Consider the following 19,410-nt stretch of genomic DNA (forward strand, 5'->3'; position numbering starts at 1 on the left):
AATCACAAAATATTATCCAGAAAAGTGTATGGCTTTATATGCCAATACTGAAAAGACATGTAAAGTATAGCTAGTACAAACATCACCAAAATTGCTATTTTTTTATTAATTTTTTTATTTAGTATTCCTCCTCGGCCTCTTCTTCTCCATCTTCGTCATCTACGGAGTCAATACCAACCTCTTCATAATCCTTCTCCAGTGCCGCTAAGTCCTCCCTTGCCTCAGAGAACTCCCCTTCTTCCATTCCTTCACCGACGTACCAATGCACAAACGCCCTCTTAGCGTACATCAGATCAAACTTATGGTCCAATCTAGCCCAGGCCTCTGCTATTGCAGTGGTATTACTCAACATACACACGGCACGTTGGACCTTCGCGAGGTCACCACCTGGTACCACAGTTGGTGGTTGGTAGTTGATGCCGACCTTAAAACCAGTGGGGCACCAGTCAACAAACTGGATGGTACGTTTGGTCTTAATGGTAGCCACTGCGGCGTTGACATCTTTTGGGACTACGTCACCGCGGTAGAGCAGACAGCAGGCCATGTACTTGCCGTGACGTGGATCGCACTTGACCATCTGATTGGCCGGTTCGAAACACGAGTTGGTGATGTCAGCTACAGACAACTGGTCATGGTAGGCCTTCTCAGCTGAGGTCACAGGGGCATAGGTAGCAAGAGGGAAATGAATACGTGGGTAAGGAACAAGATTGGTTTGAAATTCTCCTAAGTCGACGTTAAGAGCGCCATCAAACCGTAGAGATGCTGTAATAGACGACACGATTTGCCCGATTAACCGATTCAGATTAGTATAAGTCGGTCTTTCGATATCGAGGTTTCGACGACAGATATCGTACATCGCCTCATTGTCAACCATGAAAGCACAGTCGGTATGTTCTAGTGTAGTGTGGGTGGTTAGGATAGAGTTGTACGGCTCGACTACCGCGGTAGACACTTGAGGAGCAGGATAGATAGCAAATTCAATTTTGGTTTTCTTGCCGTAGTCTACGGACAGTCGTTCTGACAAGAGTGATGTAAATCCCGAGCCAGTACCACCTCCGAAGGAATGATATACGAGGAAGCCTTGTAATCCAGTGCAAAGATCTGCCTGCAAAAGATAATAACAAAAACCATTTCAAATAATATAAACATCACATTAAGGAAATAAATTACAAATTTTAGATTCATTATACAAATATGTATATATAAGGTGGTATAGGGTATCTAATTGACGCCTTTCAAATACAACATCCTGTTTGACTATCACCTCCAAAATCACGAGTTTTGAATGATCCGACGTAACTCCGATATATTGAAAGTTCTACTCAAAGATAAACTGATGTTTGTTTTTCCTCTTTAAATCGCTTGTAGATATTTCACGCAAGACTACGAAAAAATTACCTCACCATCTCCCACCCAACTGCTGACCCACTATACGTCAACTTGGATGTAACCATGTTATCATAATTGATGAAGACATGTCTTTGGTATATAGTATCACAGTAGTACCAAAGCCAGATGTTAGTGTCATGTCAATGAAAATAATATCTTGTTTTCACAAATTAATAATTTGTTACAAGAACAAATTAATAATCTCAAATTATGGACTTCATAACTTTATCACAAAGGCAAGCCTTCATTCAGTACCGTAGTATCACAGTCGTACGAAAGCATATTGATGTTGTGCCAATAACAAATGTTAAATTGACCTTACCACATTAATATATTTTATTATAAATGATTAAGTCGTAAGACGAAATTAACAAGAATACGTTATTAACTTATCTGCATAGTATATTCACAAAGTGGGATTTTGAAGAAAATGAAACGCATGAGACAAAGGGCACGGAAGTGGGAACGTTGGCACTTTTTCGAGGGAAGGGATTCTAAAACGCGCAATTTTGACAACGGGGGGTGGGGGTGGGGATATGCTCAGCTGATTTTCAGCAGAAGTACTCTTCAACATAATCCACCAACCCACCTCACCCGCCCAACTAAAAAACACCCGGCCCACCAAAAAAAAAAAACTCATGAACATGGATGCACGTGAGAATTAAGTTAACCTCAGTTTTTTACAGAGATTATATACAGAAATAAATTTCAGAGGCAAAACGTAAAAAACAAGAGCCATGTTGATGTCATTACTTCTAATCTAGTTAATGCAATACAATGCTTTTCAACATTGTCATTGACCGTATACAAAACAGACAGATTGCGTAATAACTACGGTATCTTGTAATACCATACTGAGATAGTGAGAAAAAAACAGGCTTTTGGAAGATACTACTTTTAGGTCGATGTTTGTAGCACTTGTATTTGAAGTACCGTCATCGTGAAACTGTATAATTGTAGTACGGGTACAGTGTGATGGGCAGACGAGTACAAATTGAGTTCCCCCGGGAATGAGTATGAGTACAACTTGTACAAGGACCTTAGCGCGAGTACAAGCAAGTAGTTTTTGCACTACTATCGATACTATATTTTCAAGATAACTCGACTACGATGAGAATAGTAAAGATCCATAAGGGACGAGTATGAGATATCCTGACTATAGGCAGTTCGAGTACGTTCATACGACCTCACAAGTCTACCGTACAATGGAGAAACAGTCTGAGGTTTAACACACAAACTTCCTTGTAAGTGCCAAAATTGTCAATTGTCCACAACTTGTTTTCCGTGCTGCCTCTCTAGACGTACTGTCTGAACTTTTAATTGGCGACAAGAGATTTGAAAGAGAAAGATATAGTCAAATATGTCTGGACTCGCTATAGATAGACCAAAAATTAAACGAAATATATTGAAAGTTTGAAACCATTATAATAAGGATTCTGCTCGAGGTGCATGACAATGCTGCTGCTTCCCATTGTCTATGATTCATTTACATAATTGATTATTCCGACTATTCATCTCTTCAAATACAAATCATATCAGATTACTTTCGAGAGAAGTAGGAACTAACAATTCAAACTTGTTGACATTTTTACCTTACACAATGTCGCCTTTATGTAACCACGGAGTTGTTAACTCCCTGGTTTAATTTATGAAGACAGGTGTGATTCCTGTGTGTGTGTTTGTATGTGTGTGCGTGAGAGAATGTGCGTATTAGTGATGTGAGGATCTATACCCAAGAACCATTCACGACGTGAAAAGGGGTGTACGTGGGCATGGTAAGTTAATAGCCACGTTTCATAATGTCATAACTACATTTTCAAAACCGTATTTTCCACTTTACATGCCGATTAAATATAACGTAATATTCATCATGAACCCCGTGCATGGAGTACGGTAGCTATTCCCTGTAAACAACACAATAAGTATGTATTAGTTGGTAATTAAATCTACCATTAAATACGAATAGAAGCTACACTCCGGACTCGTAAGCAAAATATATGAACGTCTATCATTGAAAGGACTCTTGCGCAGGGACGCACACGAATATTAAAACCTTGATCGCCTTTTCGTGTTCGTGTTGATAACAAGTGGAATTTTACTTGTACTCGTACATATAACAGTGGCGGTGCAAAGGTGAGGGCGGAGAAATGCCCCCAACCCCCCCCCCCCACCAAAAATCCCCTCCCCCACCAACTCCTTCATCGTCAGCTAGTGGGGAAACGTTGAGTTGTTGTTGTTTTTTAATTCACAGGTATTTATCAGCACAACCTTGCGTTTAAGACTTGTTTATCGTCCTAACTTATAGTGTAACTATACCTCAGAATGATTTTAGTTTTTGCTTTCTGTGGGAGGATCCCCAGGTCCCCCTACATGGGATTTCAATTCAAAGACCCCACAACCACACTCCTCTTTCGTGAAATTTTTGTTCCGCCCTACAGCCTGTCGATAAAGCTCCATACCCCTACCAAAATCAGTCGGAACCACTCCCCCCCTCCCCCAGCCCCCTCTACTCCACCACGTTTGAAATATATCACACGTCTCTACTGCTGTACTCGTACTGGCTTTATAATCATGCTATAACGTAATTTCCCTATTGTCTTTCATCACCAGAGCAATGGATATCTTAAAGGATTGGTTCAGGTTTTTAACATGTCTATTTTGTATGAAAGAGCACGAAAGGACAAAAAGAACAGTGAAGAAACTACCATGATAGCATGCTCTGTTAAGGAGATATCACACTTTGAAGATATAAAAATTTCTTTGAAACGACTGGTGTAGAAAGACTTACTGTGAGGGTGTGACGTCACATCCTCACTTCCTTAACATTTGTGAATATATTTCCTTAAAAATTATTTACATTTTTTAACACATTTGAAATTAATATAATCAAAAATTCTTCAGATGTTTAATCTCAAATACTTCCTTTGACAAATATGAGATCTCCTGATATATCTTTTGGTTGAAAGTCATGAAATCTCACAAAATATTTAGAGAAAAAAACAAAGACTTTTCAGGAATGTGAGGATGTGACATCACAGCTAGTCAGATTTCAGCAGTTTCTACACAATCTGATAAAACTTTACACTTGAATATCTCTTTAACCGAAAAAGATATTTGAACAGTTTTTTCACAAATGTGTTTCTTTTATTGTCCTCTTTCATATAACATAAACATTTATGACAACTGAACCAATCCTTTAAACTTACCAGTTTTCTAATCCGATCCAATGCCAAATCTATAATTTCTTTACCGACTGTATAGTGCCCTCTAGCATAGTTATTGGCGGCGTCCTCTTTCCCTGTAATGAGCTGCTCTGGTCCAAAGAGTTGTCTGTATGTCCCTGTACGAACCTCATCTGAAATGTTGAATGAAAACAGGAATCATGCATGGTCTAAAAATTATACTATGCGAGAGTGCATATACAGGTCTAGTGGTGCTGAGATGGGGTACACACAGCGTATATACACTGCAGTGTGTACAATATCATACGCACACCGTCTATATATAGAAACTTTTCGGCAACGGTTTTCCGAGCTTGGTAGTCCAATAACCGCGCATGGGCAGTGAATTAATTGTACGCCTCCCACCAAAATCACGATACCTGGCCTTTAAAGGCCTTTAAAGGCTTCACGATCAACAACAGAGTCTCGATGCAAGGGGACTGCGTTGTTTTGGTTTTTCGTGCCCATGTTCTTTCCTGGATGACTTTTCTTTTAAAGTATATGTTCCCTATCCATGGGGCTCGTAATACACATTTGACAATAATCACACAGTCAGAGTCTCGATACAAGGGGACTGGGATGAGAGTGGATCAATTGGGTAGTTTGGTATTTGAGCCCAAGTTCTTTCTTGGGTGACTTTTCTTAAAATGTACAATATTTTTTTTCTGTTTTCGACTCAAGACTTCATTAATTACTCGTTAGTAAATCGGTAATGTCAAATAATTGTAAACACAAAGATGTCTTGCTTAGATTAAGGGGTTTCCAATTATGTGAATATTACATGACTGGGTCAAAGCATGGAGCTATAAACAGTTTGTAGCTCCATGGTCAAAGTGACCCAAAGTTACAGCCCAACTCAAAATGCAACTTTAAATGAGCCAGTCTCCGTCTTCCCCATTGTGTTTGCGATGCTCTCTTCCTCGTCCAGTAGTAGTGCGCCTATTTGGGTAAGGATCAACTTATCAAACACTCGATGGCCGGTTGTATGCAGGTGGATTAAGGGATTAGATAGGGGCATTGTGGACAATAATGGGTGCTATCAGAGATGGGCTCTCATATAGTTAAGATGACAACGGTTAAATTAAGGAGTAGACCATTGGGGCGTAATGTGATTGAAAAGGGCATGTTAAAAAAAACATGTTGTAGGTGCATCAAAACACACGAGAAATCAATATCCATTATGCTGTAAAATAACGATGTGATTTTAGCATCGAGTCGCAAAGTGGTTTATGGAATGGTTGGGAACCCACTCGAAGCAAAACAACAAAGTCATATTATTTTATTCCACCTACTTACAAATAGCAACGGATAGTATCCCGGTGTTGGCTGGAAGTTGTTTCACCGTTCTGGATTTTCCAATTCACTACAATTTCAATTATATATATATATATATATATATATATATATATATATATATATATATATATATATATATATATATATATAGCATATATATATATATATATATATATATATATATATATATATATATATATATATATATATGTGTGTGTGTGTGTGTGTGTGTGTGTGTGAGTGTGTGTGTATATAACGTCCACTATTGTTTTAATGACATGGATATCTATAACTGCTAACAAAAGAGGCGTGGCCAGCTTTATAAATTTAGAAGAAAATTCAAATTGGGAAAATTATCTTCTTTCTTTTCTTTTTTTTTCAATATTTTCTAGGGGAGGGGTATGTTGATTTTCTATATATATGGAGGAGGTCGGTCTAGTGGTACTTCAACTGGCATAATTTTCATTGGTTTAGTACTATTTTCAGATCTTTTGGCCTCTATGTCGCCATTACCCTGTGAGGACATTTAACCAACTAAGTAATGAACTTATCACTCTTAAATTCAAGAACAGTAAAATAATGGTTTGGATATATTTCGTCACAACGAATGTGTTTTTGGATGTTCCTGTACAAGGAAAATTAATTAAATACATGAAACAATAGCCAAATATTAAGTTTTTTTCTGCCGCATAACAGAGGGCGCGCTCGGCCCATGCTCAAGCAGATTCCACAATGTTGTACTATGTGAATTGGGTGATGTGTAAATTGACAGTCCGCAAACTATTGGGCCGCGAACGGAACATCGGTTGAGAAACCTTTTCGGTGATGAGTCGAGGGATTTTGTAGACGTCGGAAAAATTTATCTGCAATTTACGGAGCTTGTCGACAAAGAACGATTAGGTCAATTTTTTATCATCAAGTCCATATATAGTCCAAGTGATAGTTCATGCCTTCTGAGCAATGATTCCGTGGTGTGGGAGGGGCGGGGGATCTGGTCGGTTGTGTCTCAGACCTGATAGAAAATTCCGGGTCTTGGTGCGCTTATATATATATGACTTATGAAAAAATATATCAACTCACCAATTACAGTTGGTTCCAGATCAACATACACAGCTCTAGGAATGTGTTTGCCAGCTCCGGTCTCGCTGAAGAATGTGTTAAAGGAGTCGTCACCACCTCCAATGGTTTTATCACTGGGCATCTGACCATCGGGCTGGATACCGTGCTCCAGGCAGAAGAGTTCCCAGCATGCATTACCAATCTGAACTCCAGCTTGTCCAATATGCAGAGAAAGGCATTCACGCTAAAACGAAGAGAAAATATATATATAGTTGAGACTAGTGGAACACTATAGTAGTTGTTTATACGATATCACTATGTACTCTATCATCCCATTAATACTCCCGGCATGGTATATCTGCTATACCATTATTTTGCTTTAAATTCATTGCAAACATTCAGTTTAAATATTGTATCATGTGCTCAGTGGCGTAGTTATATAGTAATTAATTAGGCAACTACAAGCTGTCGTTAATGAAATTAAACATACTAAGACATAGGCATGTTAGTACTCAGTCAATTATTAAACCATGACTAGGCGGTTGTGATTTATTGGCTCAAAATTTCGGAATCTGGGACGAGGAGGAGGGGGGGGCGTGGACATTGTGGGCCACGGTAAAATAAACCGCCTACTTGCTACATCTCTGCATGTTGTACATAGATTCGACAATTTACCATGAGCAATAGAAGAAACTATAATAAAGAATAATTGAAAAGTAAAATAATAACTCCGGAATTGTGTAGACCAACAAAATGTCAATCTCATATTCGATTGAAAATGTGCACGTAAGTTTCTCTAACTTCACAACAACAAAAAATTTTTGTTTCATTTTATTGTATATTTTGTTCATTTATACTCGTAAAACGGCACAATACCGTTGAAAACACCAAAAATTGTTTTAAAATAAATAATGTAGAAGGAATATGAATGAAACAGGTAACTTACCATTTTGAAATATGGTTTCTCAAACTATATCGCGTGGTAAAGAATGAAAAATTTGGTCGCTCTATTTTTTTTGGGTACTTATTTCTCCTTTAAGGAAAACAAAAAGAGTTGTCTAATATTTATGAAAATTCCAGTTGGCTACAGCTTATCACGTGACCTCATCGAGAAAAGAAGTATACGAGATGGTTCACCCGTCCGTTGTTTTGTTTATCCTTAGTCGTTATTCCTTAAAACGAAGGTTTACAAGTTAAACGCTTAAATCTTTTTCTTCTTCTTTTTTTTCGTTTTAAAATTCAATTATAACTATATTTCTGAAAGATGATAAACCACTGATCCATTCGTTTCCTTGATCTGGAGACGAGCAGTTAAAAATGTTGATTTTCTATCCTCTTGCAACCTCTTTGCTATCTGTTTCCCTGTCTCGCTTCTCAGTGGAGACTGGCAGTTCACAATCTGTTGCTTACGACGCGACGAAGCGTTAACAACCAGAAGGTTTGCCAAAACTAATCACAATCCATTGTTATGTATAGTGGTGTCTACCCTTTTGTTATTGAACAACCAAAGAGATCCTCCCATTTTGAATGAAATTAAATTCGATAGTATAGTAGTAGCGACAGGGGAAGAAAGTTCTAGTTAGAGAAAGATGAATGCTTAATGCATCAGGGAACGCATCACCCCCATCTTGTGAATGTGACTGAATTGAATTAACGTCTGGTGGGGAAATCAGCATGTTAGATGTATAGAGGCCTAGCTTAAATGAAATGCTGTATAATAAGGTAGCTTTGTTTTTTGGAAACGTTTTTTTTTTTTGGTAAATAAAGAGTCTGTCATAGAAGAACCGTCTTCTAGCTGTGAAACATTTAATTAGGGTGGGCACATTCTTGGGGTACAAAATTTATACCAACTTACCTTCTCCGTGCCAACACCACTATGAAAATGTATGTTATATAAACATTATTATAATTCTTAAGTAAGGATGGAATTAAGACAAAATTCATAAAATGACATTTGTACTTGGGAATGGGAAACTTGAACGAGTAACTTTTTTAGGGCGGTAAAGCATGCTAGAAGTTTTCAAATGTATAACTACTTTCCAAGAGGCCCTGATCCTCCAAAATTAACTGAGTGGCGAGTTAATTGAGGAGTTTTCAAATATAGACAAGTAATTATCTCAGTGTGGAGTAGTACTATTAGAATGGCAGTGGAATACTTGTAAAAATTTCAATATGGGTGACCACTATTTGACTTCTAGCATATTTACAAGCTATTCGAAATTCAACCTGTTTAGCGGTGATGAATTGTTCAACCTAACAAATGATTTGGATCATCTCCTGATCGTCGCCAGTTGTTTTATTTTGGACTATACCATTCGATAAGAGGTTGGCGTTGAGTTTAACAATGGTAAAATGTTCTCATTGGTTAGGGATTAATAATAATAATATAAATAATATTAATTCAATAAACTAAGTGGGGATGTGAAGTATCGTTTCTCAAACTAATTTGAAAACGACAAAACAAGGACTGGTTTAGATTGTACACAACCCCTACGTAATATTGGAATATGACGACGACGTATACATGATCCAATACTTTCCATTCGGCAATTGCAATCGCCTGCTCATTCCCATATACCAGTAGTCCTTGGTAACTCAATCAGCGTCCAATCAACATCGAGTATCCCAGTTAATGTATACCGTTACCAGCCATTCATTTAACATTTATCTATAGAAGCTGAAAATAAATGTCTTTTTCATCGATTACATCAACGATGAAAAGGAAGTTGAATAAGATTTATTGAACTGATTGTGCGAGGTAAATTGACCGTTAAAGTAACGGGCAACTTAAGTGGATAACGAGTTAATAAAGATCGCCCTCACTTATAACCAATCCAATCGATCTTCAACGCTTTCCTATTTAGACTACTTGGACTTGATCAAGTCTTCGTTGGTAAGATTCATGTTCCTGCCATTGATGGTTCATATCCTGTATGCATGTATACGCGATGGACACAGTGGCGCCGAGAGCCTTGTCGGGGCCTGGGACTATATTTATCACCGGGTCCTCGAACTTGAAGTCTTCGCTTTTTTTCCTTCTTCTTAAGTATGCATTAATTTTTACCACGTATTTAACCCCGGCCCCCCTTATTGACCCTGATCCCAATCTCATTTAGGCGCAAGGCAAATGAACAGAGGGAGGGAGCGATTGTGGAACAGCGGCAATTTTTCAGATCGATGAAACGAAGAGTCGGTCAATGCTGTAATGTAAATCTCTGCAGATCGGACGAAATGGGTCGATCAAGGGGTGCAGCCTCGAGTCCCTGGGTCATAGAACAGCTAGCGGGGAGCAATGTATGTAACTGATTCACGTTTAGTCCGTTAAAGGTCAACAGTATTGGCCCAGCATGTTAAGACTAACGCTCCGCCGGTATTGGAAGCATTCCCGAGGGCTGCAGAAAATCTGTCAGCAGGTCGCATGCATAGTTACCGGTACTTTGTCCACCTATACTATGCTTCAGACCATAAACGCATAAGTAGTCTTAATAAAATTCGACTAACGAAAGGGCGTAGCCAATGGTGGATATTACTTTGATCGTACAGTCACCATATAACTCTTCATATAGCATAGGCAACGTCATACAGGTATAACATTCGTGCAATTCTATAAAGAAGGTCACAAAATATATAAAAGGTGATATTTGTCGGTAATTCCAGGAAGCTATTACTTCCTGACTCCTGCAAAGGAGCTGCCAATTTTAATTAGTAGCTCCCTAAATTACCAACTCATTAAAGGGAATGATACAGACGATGAGTATAATGTTCTTTCTTCATTTTTAGCTTTTTGTAGCTTAAGCATTTCTAGAGAAGATTATAATATCTCTTGTAAATCTCTTTAAGTTGCACCTTCAGCGTTCAACAAGATTTGGTATCTCAAAAAGTATACATATTATTTGTTTAGGGGTTAAAACTCGTCTAGACTGTTACAAGAGCGTGTCAGCATTGCAAGACCATAACTTCCTCGTCATCCAGACACGTCCACGTTTAAGGAACTTTATTACCAGAAATATAGGATTAGTCTATAAACCTAGAAACTCAATCTAGGATTGTCTAACGACTATAGCATTGAAGTACTGGTATAGTTTCATATAGTACGTGAAAGTATAGAAAATTTAAAGGGTATATATATATTATATTTTATTATTATTTTCACTTTAAATATTTATTTCGTATCTGGAATGCTCGTATAAAACAAATTTGATGAAAGCATCAGTTCCTCTTGTCAGGCCTAATTGGTTTAATTCGGTTTTAATCTGTGGTAAGCTTTATTAATTTTTTTTAAGAACCAAAGTCCAAAAGTCTCATTTCAAACGATTAGGCAAGCCAAATAGCATATACAATAAACTAAAATTTGGCTTACGAGACCTTGGATGCTAAACTGACATCCTGAGATTTTCGTTTTCTAGGTCAATTGCAATTGGAGCATTAAGTATGCATGTGATAGGTATATAATGTGCCATTTTATACGAAGAAAAACAATGTTTATAATGCACAAGGGCGTTAGGAGCCCAATTTAACTGGGTTGGGGGTGTAAAGATTTGCCCGAAAAATGTAGCTAATATGGAAGGGCGTACTGGTGAGATCCCTCTCACGTTTGAAATTAAAATTCGTTATAAAGAATGCCAACAGTTATATATACCTGTCATAACATCGTCTTGGGCAGAGAAGGAAACCATTGAAGGCGAATTGTGTAGAAAATCCACAACATCAATGTCAGATTCGTCGGGCAAGCTTAGAACGTTAGTCACGTCATTTTTTAACGAAACTACTGACTCTCATCAAACAAAATTATTGCAGTTTTTTGTTGTTGTTGCAGTGACCGAAATAATATCAACATATTGCCCGAATTTTCACGGAAAATCTTCTCGAGGGCCGCATCCCCCCCCCCCCCCCCCACCCAGTTGCGTAGCGAGGAATTTGCCAAGGGAGGGGCGAAGCTGTAGGCAAATTATGAGAGCCGTAGATTCGGCATTGGAACTATCTAAGCGTAGCGCGCCACCACGCGTTGGCGCGAAGCGTACATGAAAATTTGGCCGAAAATGCCTCCCAGATCGCTGGAAATGGCACTTCCCAGGCCTTGCAAGTTGCATCTAAGCATTTTCGATTTGAAATTACTAGCGATATCATAAAAACGTGCACAAAAAATATGCTCAAGGGGAGTGGGCGGTCGCCCCCTTTGCCCCACTGGCTACGCGCCTGACCCCCCCCCCCCACCCATTCCATTGCCTTCCTCCTACCTATGACAATGTAACGTTTGAGACCAAGAAGGATATATACTTACACTTCCTTCTGGAATACGGAACAGATGTGTATGGATGTTGCACAATCACCACAGATGGAAAGATAAGGGATGAAAAGGTATAGTACGCTGACATTTGCCCTACGTGCATGATATAATGATTTGTTCAGTAACCCCTGAATTCAACAATGCCATATATTAACTTCTGTATACAATGTTCGATACTACATGTGTTATGTTTTACTTCGATTAGTCATGTATCCCATTTTTGAGCCAATATTATATACGGTGGGGTGACGAAGTAACCCCTCACCACTTTCTCCTCCGTCCGTGATGCCCCCCCCCCCCCCCGTCGCAGACAAAATTATTTAGATTACCACATTCAGTTGTCGATTCTATAGGATTAAATTTGTTGTTCTGTAATTCTTATTTACAAAAGGGCTCTTTAACTGTAGATAGGCTATAGTATTTAAATTTGAATTTGAATATGTTAATATACCGGTTTGCCATGCAGGTAGATTAGATTAAGTTATTTTCTAGTAGTTGCGTTATTGTGCGATTACAGTATCGAACAACATAAAAATTGTCATAAAAATTATAAAGCTAATTTAAAAAGTAGACAGTTGTTATTGGAAGATTTCAAACATGGCGCCCTCTAAAAGCATTCACAACCACTTATTTTAAAAGCGTGTAGAACATTCGAACTGCAGTAAGTCATTCCGTTCACTTTTCTATATTCACTATATCACGCTAGCATAATAGCGAATCGGCCGAATAGTGTCATTGCTAAAATATTTATAGTTGGCAAAAAAGAAAAAAAAAAGATATACAAAAACTTTTATTGAAACTAATCCCATTTCGTGAAGCGACGGAATTTGCACAGACCCTTCCACTGTTGTCTATACTCTCTACATGATATTTGCTGTCTTCGCCTCAAGCAATCCAAGAAAAAGAAACGTCTTATATGGGTTTAAAAAATGTCTGTTTTCAAAACAAACCGTTTCCATTTTTCCCCATCGTTTTCATTTTTTCCCCATCGAAAGTCCTTAGACCGCAATTTATTCAAGGGAATTGCTTGTGCAGTGTGTACATATTTTATTTTTACTGTATATAAGGCCTGGATAATTATAACAGTAGAGTATACGTATAAAGTATAACGTACGCTACTGCAGGAAGTGTATACAAACCTCGGGGTCGCTTTTATTGGAAATCACTTAATACAGAGCAGGGTATATAGCCTATGCAGTGTATGATATAGGCAATATATGATAGCACGGTACGTTGGTTACATACAAGCACCGGATATACGTGCTAAAGCCATTAGAATCGTTTAGCTGTATGTAACATGTACATAGTACAAGTATATATCATAGCATAAGCCTGTTATACGTCTTCAGTCAGTACTCGGTAACCGCCATACCGCCAACTTCATATTTGCACGTCCTGCATCGTCTAGGCATACTGCAACATTTGTTAGCGGTTAACTTACCACACAACAGTCTTGTGTTTTCAGTTTCAATTTACAAAAAGAAGCAAGCGAACGTTACTACATCATGGTAAGCAATATTATTCAATTTCTTTCAGTTTCATATAATTTCATGTTTTATTCAATTTTTTTCACAATTTACTGCAATATGATGTAATGTTGAGATGTTAACCCAGCACGTAATATTGCGTGAAGAAAAGGGTAAAAACAGATGTATAACAAATGTGAATATCAGGGTTTGAAGCCGAACGTTGGATACCACGCCCTTTTCAGTTTTTTATTTCATTTTAAGAACAATGTGCTATTGGGGAGAAGCATCATGATTATTACATTATATCTATATTTTAGCCTAAAATATAAAGTCCCCAAATTCCTGAAATGGAAATCACGATTAAAATCTTTACATTTTATGTAGGCTATGCATCGGTGGTTTTATTGGTCACAACGTTTAGGCTCATTCAATTATATTGGGGTCACAAAGGATAGCCAAGGTCTTTCCTGAAAGTTCAAAGAGTTTGTTGTGAAATATTGTGAAGTTTAATTTCAATGATAAAAATGCATTTTTGAGAAACTGTTGGCACTTTTTGGTGAAACATGAAAGGTAGTATATTTGCGACCACTAATGTTTTTTGTTTTTTAGTAATAGTATGACCATGCATCTAAAAGGACTGCATTGTCCTAATCCCTGTAATAGGCATATAGAAATCATGAAAATAGTTGCAACTCCCATCAAAATCCATCAAAGATTGACCAGTTTACAAGTCTTTTCCCACTTCTAGTTTTGTTTATGAATAAACATAAGCTAATTATGCACATTGATGATGTAAAGGGAGTGACTGCATAATATGTTATTCCTTTGTTTGTGCATCCTTCGTTTTATAAGGACACTGAACACAGATTTGTGGCCTAATGCGATTTTTTTATTATATATTTGATTTTAATTTCTGAAAAGATGAGCATCACATTATTCCAACGATAGATGTGAGCTTGTAATTAGGGGTTAACTTGTTAACGGGTTAAAATAAGAAATTGAGATGAGCGCAATACCCCATGTCATAGTTTGAACATTTATAATGAGTTTCCCAGATTAATGAAAACTTCAAATGTGTATATCTTGGAACGTAAAGAGCTTTTCGAAAACTGTCAACAGATTTTGAATGAAATTATCGCACACAACAAATTGTACTGAATATGGAACAAATTAGCTAGGTGTCCTTGGTACTTTAAGAAGGAATAATCTCTCAACACAAACCCCGCTACCCAACACCGTCCCCGTATGGTTTATGTATTATTCCACCAAATTTTATGATCCGGGCAATTTTTCAAGGTTTCTTTTACCTCTTCTGTTCAAACTTTGAAATTATACAATCTTCACGGTTTTGTGCCTTTCAGCGTGAATGTATCAGTATACACGTTGGGCAAGCCGGAGTCCAGATCGGTAATTCTTGCTGGGAGCTTTACTGTCTGGAACACGGAATTAACAAAGAAGGTCTAATCGCTGAAGGTTCAACGGCCGGCCAAGACGACTCTTTCAGTACCTTCTTCGCGGAAACCAACGCTGGTAAACACGTCCCGAGAGCAATCTTTGTAGATTTGGAACCAACAGTTATAGGTAAATTCTTAGTGACTTTTCATAATCTAATTTTATTATGCAAAAACTCCAAACTGAGCCTTAGAAGCTGCACACATTTCGTCGCAGGTCCCGTCCCCGTCCCCGCCCCCCATCCCCCCCCCCATTGCCGCATTAAAGCCTTATCGCTTATAACATGTATTAATGAGAAACAGTTAACATCGAAAACAATTGATTTCCTTCATTCCTTTAATAATTTTCAACGACAATCACTGCTAATGTATGGGGTAGTCCCCCCCCTCTTCCCCACCTTCCTAATACAAGACACATACAAATTGTTTTCTGTGTCACTTTACATAGATAAATATGCCGGATATGTTGTGTCTTTCAACTTGCGATAAACCCCTTTTTCACCATTCCACTCCCCTCCCTTTATCTGTCATGAACACCTCACCCCCCCCCCCCCCCTCCCTCCCAACCTTGAATGACTATTCTCGTCCTTACTACATACCAATAAATTCAAATCCCTAAGCAAGAATGAAACACTCGATTTACAGCAGTTAGATCATCCACCGAATTCATGAGAAGGACTTTTTCGCTTTCTTTATTAAAGGCCTTATTCTCTTTAGACAGGCAAGTGTTCAACCTAAACAGTAAAAGAAGTGAATATAAATGACCCCCCCCCCCTATCTCTTTCTCTCTCTCCTCCCTCCCCTCCAAAGAAAACAAAGCAATACAACTACAGAGAGGTGGAGAGAGAGAGAGAAAATAAGTTTTCTAAACAGAAATAGTATTGAACGCCTACACAAATAATGTGCCATTGTAAAATAATACTAATAGTACTAAATTACATTTATATAGCGCTTAATACAGCGTTTCAAAACGCTTTACAAAGTAGGAAAGAGACATAGAACGAAAAAAATAAATATTGTATACCATTGTAAATAGAAATTGAATGGAGTTTATTATGCTCGTTGCAGTCAAAGACAATTCATCTGCACAAATAAATGTGAAATCAGTTTCACAGTATTGATAGTAATATAATGGATGAATGCCACAGCATGTATATATAAACGTTCCACTGATTGGCTTGAGTGAAGTGAGGTAAAGGTGTTGTAGACATGCCACGTTGAAAACACATACCTTGAGGTTTTCCCAGTGAATAATTTCCTGTTCATCGTTTGTATTGACTGCAGCCTTCGGAAACATTAACCTGTTAACCATGATCTGTACATATATATGTGTGAGGATAGACTAGTTTAACGAATACTATCAGTCTTATCAAAGCTTATTGAAGGGACTATGCATGGAGGGTTAGAACAAGGAAGTATTCCTTATGCAAAAAATAAGAAATGTAAAGTGTTATTGGCACAAAATACAAATGGATAATGATAATGATAATGTACCTTTTAGCACTTGTAAAAATAAAACGATTCCATTCCTTGTGTTTTTGCTTTGTTTTGTCTTTATTTTTCTTGAGTGGGGGTGGGGGGGGGGGTGGAGAGAGTGGCGGAAAGGTTGTGTGATTAAAAAGTCAACCTCTTCACTATCAAAGTAAGAACATTTCAAAAGCTTTGTGTTGAAACTCTATTTGTAGTCGGTCAGCACATACGCAGTAGTCATATATATATATATATATATATATATATATATATATATATATATATATATATATATATATATATATATATATATATATATATATATGCGTGTGTGTGTGTTTATTCCGTTTTTCGTATAATGTACACGTTATCCTGCTTTCAACTTCACAGGTGAGATACGGGTTGGTGCATACCGGCAACTCTTCCATCCTGAACAATTAATCAGTGGCAAAGAAGATGCGGCTAATAATTATGCACGTGGCCATTACACAGTAGGCAAAGAGCTGATTGATGATACGGTCAACCGTATACGTCGCCTCTCAGAGCAATGTGTCGGTCTCCAGGGATTTCTTATATCTCATAGCTTCGGTGGTGGAACTGGCTCAGGATTTGCAGCTCTACTTCTTGAACGGCTCTCTGTTGACTACGGCAAGAAATCGAAGCTTGAATTTGCGGTTTATCCTGCACCGCAAGTTGCTACTGCAGTGGTGGAACCTTACAACTCCGTCTTGACGACCCACACTACCTTGGAGCACACCGATTGTGCATTTATGGTCGACAACGAAGCTATTTACGACATTTGTAAACGCAACCTTGATATAGAAAGGCCGGCCTATCTCAACCTCAACCGGTTAATAGCCCAGGTTGTGTCGTCAATCACAGCTTCGCTTCGTTTTGATGGGGCCCTCAACGTCGACTTGACTGAATTCCAAACCAACTTGGTACCATATCCGAGAATTCACTTCCCACTTGCGACCTATGCACCGATTTTGTCCGCAGAGAAGGCCTACCACGAACAGCTCACTGTCGCCGAAATCGCCAACGCGTGCTTCGAGCCGAACAACCAAATGGTGAAATGCGATCCTCGACGCGGAAAGTATATGGCTTGCTGTCTTCTTTTCCGTGGCGATGTCGTACCCAAAGACGTCAGTGCTTCGATTGCCAACATCAAAAGCAAGAGAAGCGTCCAATTCGTAGATTGGTGTCCTACCGGCTTTAAGGTAGGAATCAACTACCAACCTCCTACGGCTGTCACAGGGGGAGATCTCTCCAAGACACCTCGTGCCGTGTGCATGTTGAGCAACACCACAGCTATTGCTGAGGCCTGGGCCCGACTCGATTATAAGTTTGATCTAATGTACGCAAAGAGGGCGTTCGTCCACTGGTATGTCGGTGAGGGTATGGAGGAAGGAGAGTTTACTGAAGCTAGGGAGGATCTAGCTGCCTTGGAGAAGGACTATGAAGAGGTTGGAGCCGATTCCACGGATATTGGAGAAGATGACGATGAAGAAGAAGAGTACTAGCTGAAAATATGCACATTTTTTTATTTTTTATTTATAAGATATTTCATCCGAATGTCGATAAGTTATGCCGTATGGACTGTGTTTTTTTCTCTTTCTCTTTCTCTCTCTCAAAGAAATACTCATTGCATTCAATAAGTTATAACTCCATTATAGAATTATACAAACTACTCATAGAGGTACACAAGCAGTGATCCAAATATATGTTAGAAAGAGCCCCAAAATTTTCACTTCGGCAATGGTCAAACTTATCACCTCTGTACCACTTTTATAGTTGTTTGTGTGTTTGTTGTAGTTTTTGTTCTACTCGAGGCGATCACGTGACTATAACTCCACCAAGTTATTCAATGTCTTTCAACAAGATTAGGGAACAATAGCTTTAAGGAACCCGAAGAGCAAGAAGAATATTCCGACTCTTACTTTAACGACCGTTACACGATGAGAAATAAAACTACCTTAGCCATCTTACTAATTTTTCATGAAAATGATGGAAAGCTGAACGACCAGATTAATGTACACACTATATAGGCTACTGTTACAGACATAATTCAATTAGATTTGATATACAGACATCGATACTCACCGATTATCCAATTGCCAGGTATCTTACCCATTCTGTATGAAATGTCACGGCTAATTTTCGTCTAGCGTGCATTTAATATCTGTTTAATTGTCAACACAGTGTGTTTCAATCATCTTTGTTTGCAATGCACACATGGTTTTCGGATTAATAAATGAATTCCAGCAAGATTATACTGTTTTCATGATAGTGTTATTTTGATTGGAGTTACTCGCGTGATACCACTAGAGGTGAAGGTTATGTAGGCCTATTATACATAATCATCGATCAAAGGAGACCAGTGGTGTGCCAAAAGAGGACCATGTGCCGCCCCCCCCCAGTGGCGGAGCGTCCATACAGTCAGAGGGGGCGGATGCCCCCCCCCCCTGACGGACTCAAATGGACTGCTGGCGCCCTTTTCAGCTTTTTACCACTTTTTACTTGTTCGCGATTATTGACTTTTTTATTGCGCTCTCAAATACCTATTGACATTTGTCACACTTTGTTGGTATCATTTTCTGACAAAATGGCGATGACACCTATTTATTCTTCGTTTATCTGCAAATTAGCAAGGCCCGGAAAGGGCCATTTCCGGCGATCTAGGGAGTATCGTTACTCAAAAACTTTCTGTACCGGCTCCGCGCCAACCTGTAGTGGCGCTCCGCTTAGACAGTGTCGAAAGCGCCCCT

General features: G+C 38.5%; 2 protein-coding genes across 3 annotated transcripts; one reads left to right on the plus strand and one right to left on the minus strand.

The window, feature by feature from the left end:
* Positions 1-49: 49 nt before the first annotated feature.
* Positions 50-16,660, minus strand: LOC139962962 (tubulin alpha-1A chain-like). 2 transcript variants are annotated; one of them, XM_071963384.1, is made up of 4 exons: positions 16,404-16,660; positions 6,987-7,209; positions 4,596-4,744; positions 50-1,105 (listed from the first exon to the last, which is right to left on the minus strand). In XM_071963384.1, the coding sequence occupies exons 1-4, from the start codon at positions 16,482-16,484 to the stop codon at positions 119-121; spliced, it is 1,440 nt and encodes a 479-aa protein (XP_071819485.1). In that variant the 5' UTR covers positions 16,485-16,660; the 3' UTR covers positions 50-118. The 2 variants fall into 2 exon arrangements, with proteins under 2 accessions (XP_071819485.1, XP_071819486.1); XM_071963385.1 differs by lacking the exon at positions 16,404-16,660 and adding an exon at positions 7,912-8,370.
* LOC139962963 (tubulin alpha-1 chain-like) lies at positions 13,439-18,915 on the plus strand. Its single transcript, XM_071963386.1, has 3 exons — positions 13,439-13,760; positions 15,083-15,302; positions 17,033-18,915. Exons 1-3 carry the CDS (start codon positions 13,758-13,760, stop codon positions 18,163-18,165), a joined length of 1,356 nt encoding a protein of 451 aa, XP_071819487.1. The 5' UTR covers positions 13,439-13,757; the 3' UTR covers positions 18,166-18,915.
* Positions 18,916-19,410: the final 495 nt, after the last annotated feature.

The sequence above is a fragment of the Apostichopus japonicus genome, chromosome 21 (assembly GCF_037975245.1).
Source record: "Apostichopus japonicus isolate 1M-3 chromosome 21, ASM3797524v1, whole genome shotgun sequence".
NCBI classification, from domain to species: Eukaryota; Metazoa; Echinodermata; class Holothuroidea; order Aspidochirotida; family Stichopodidae; genus Apostichopus; species Apostichopus japonicus.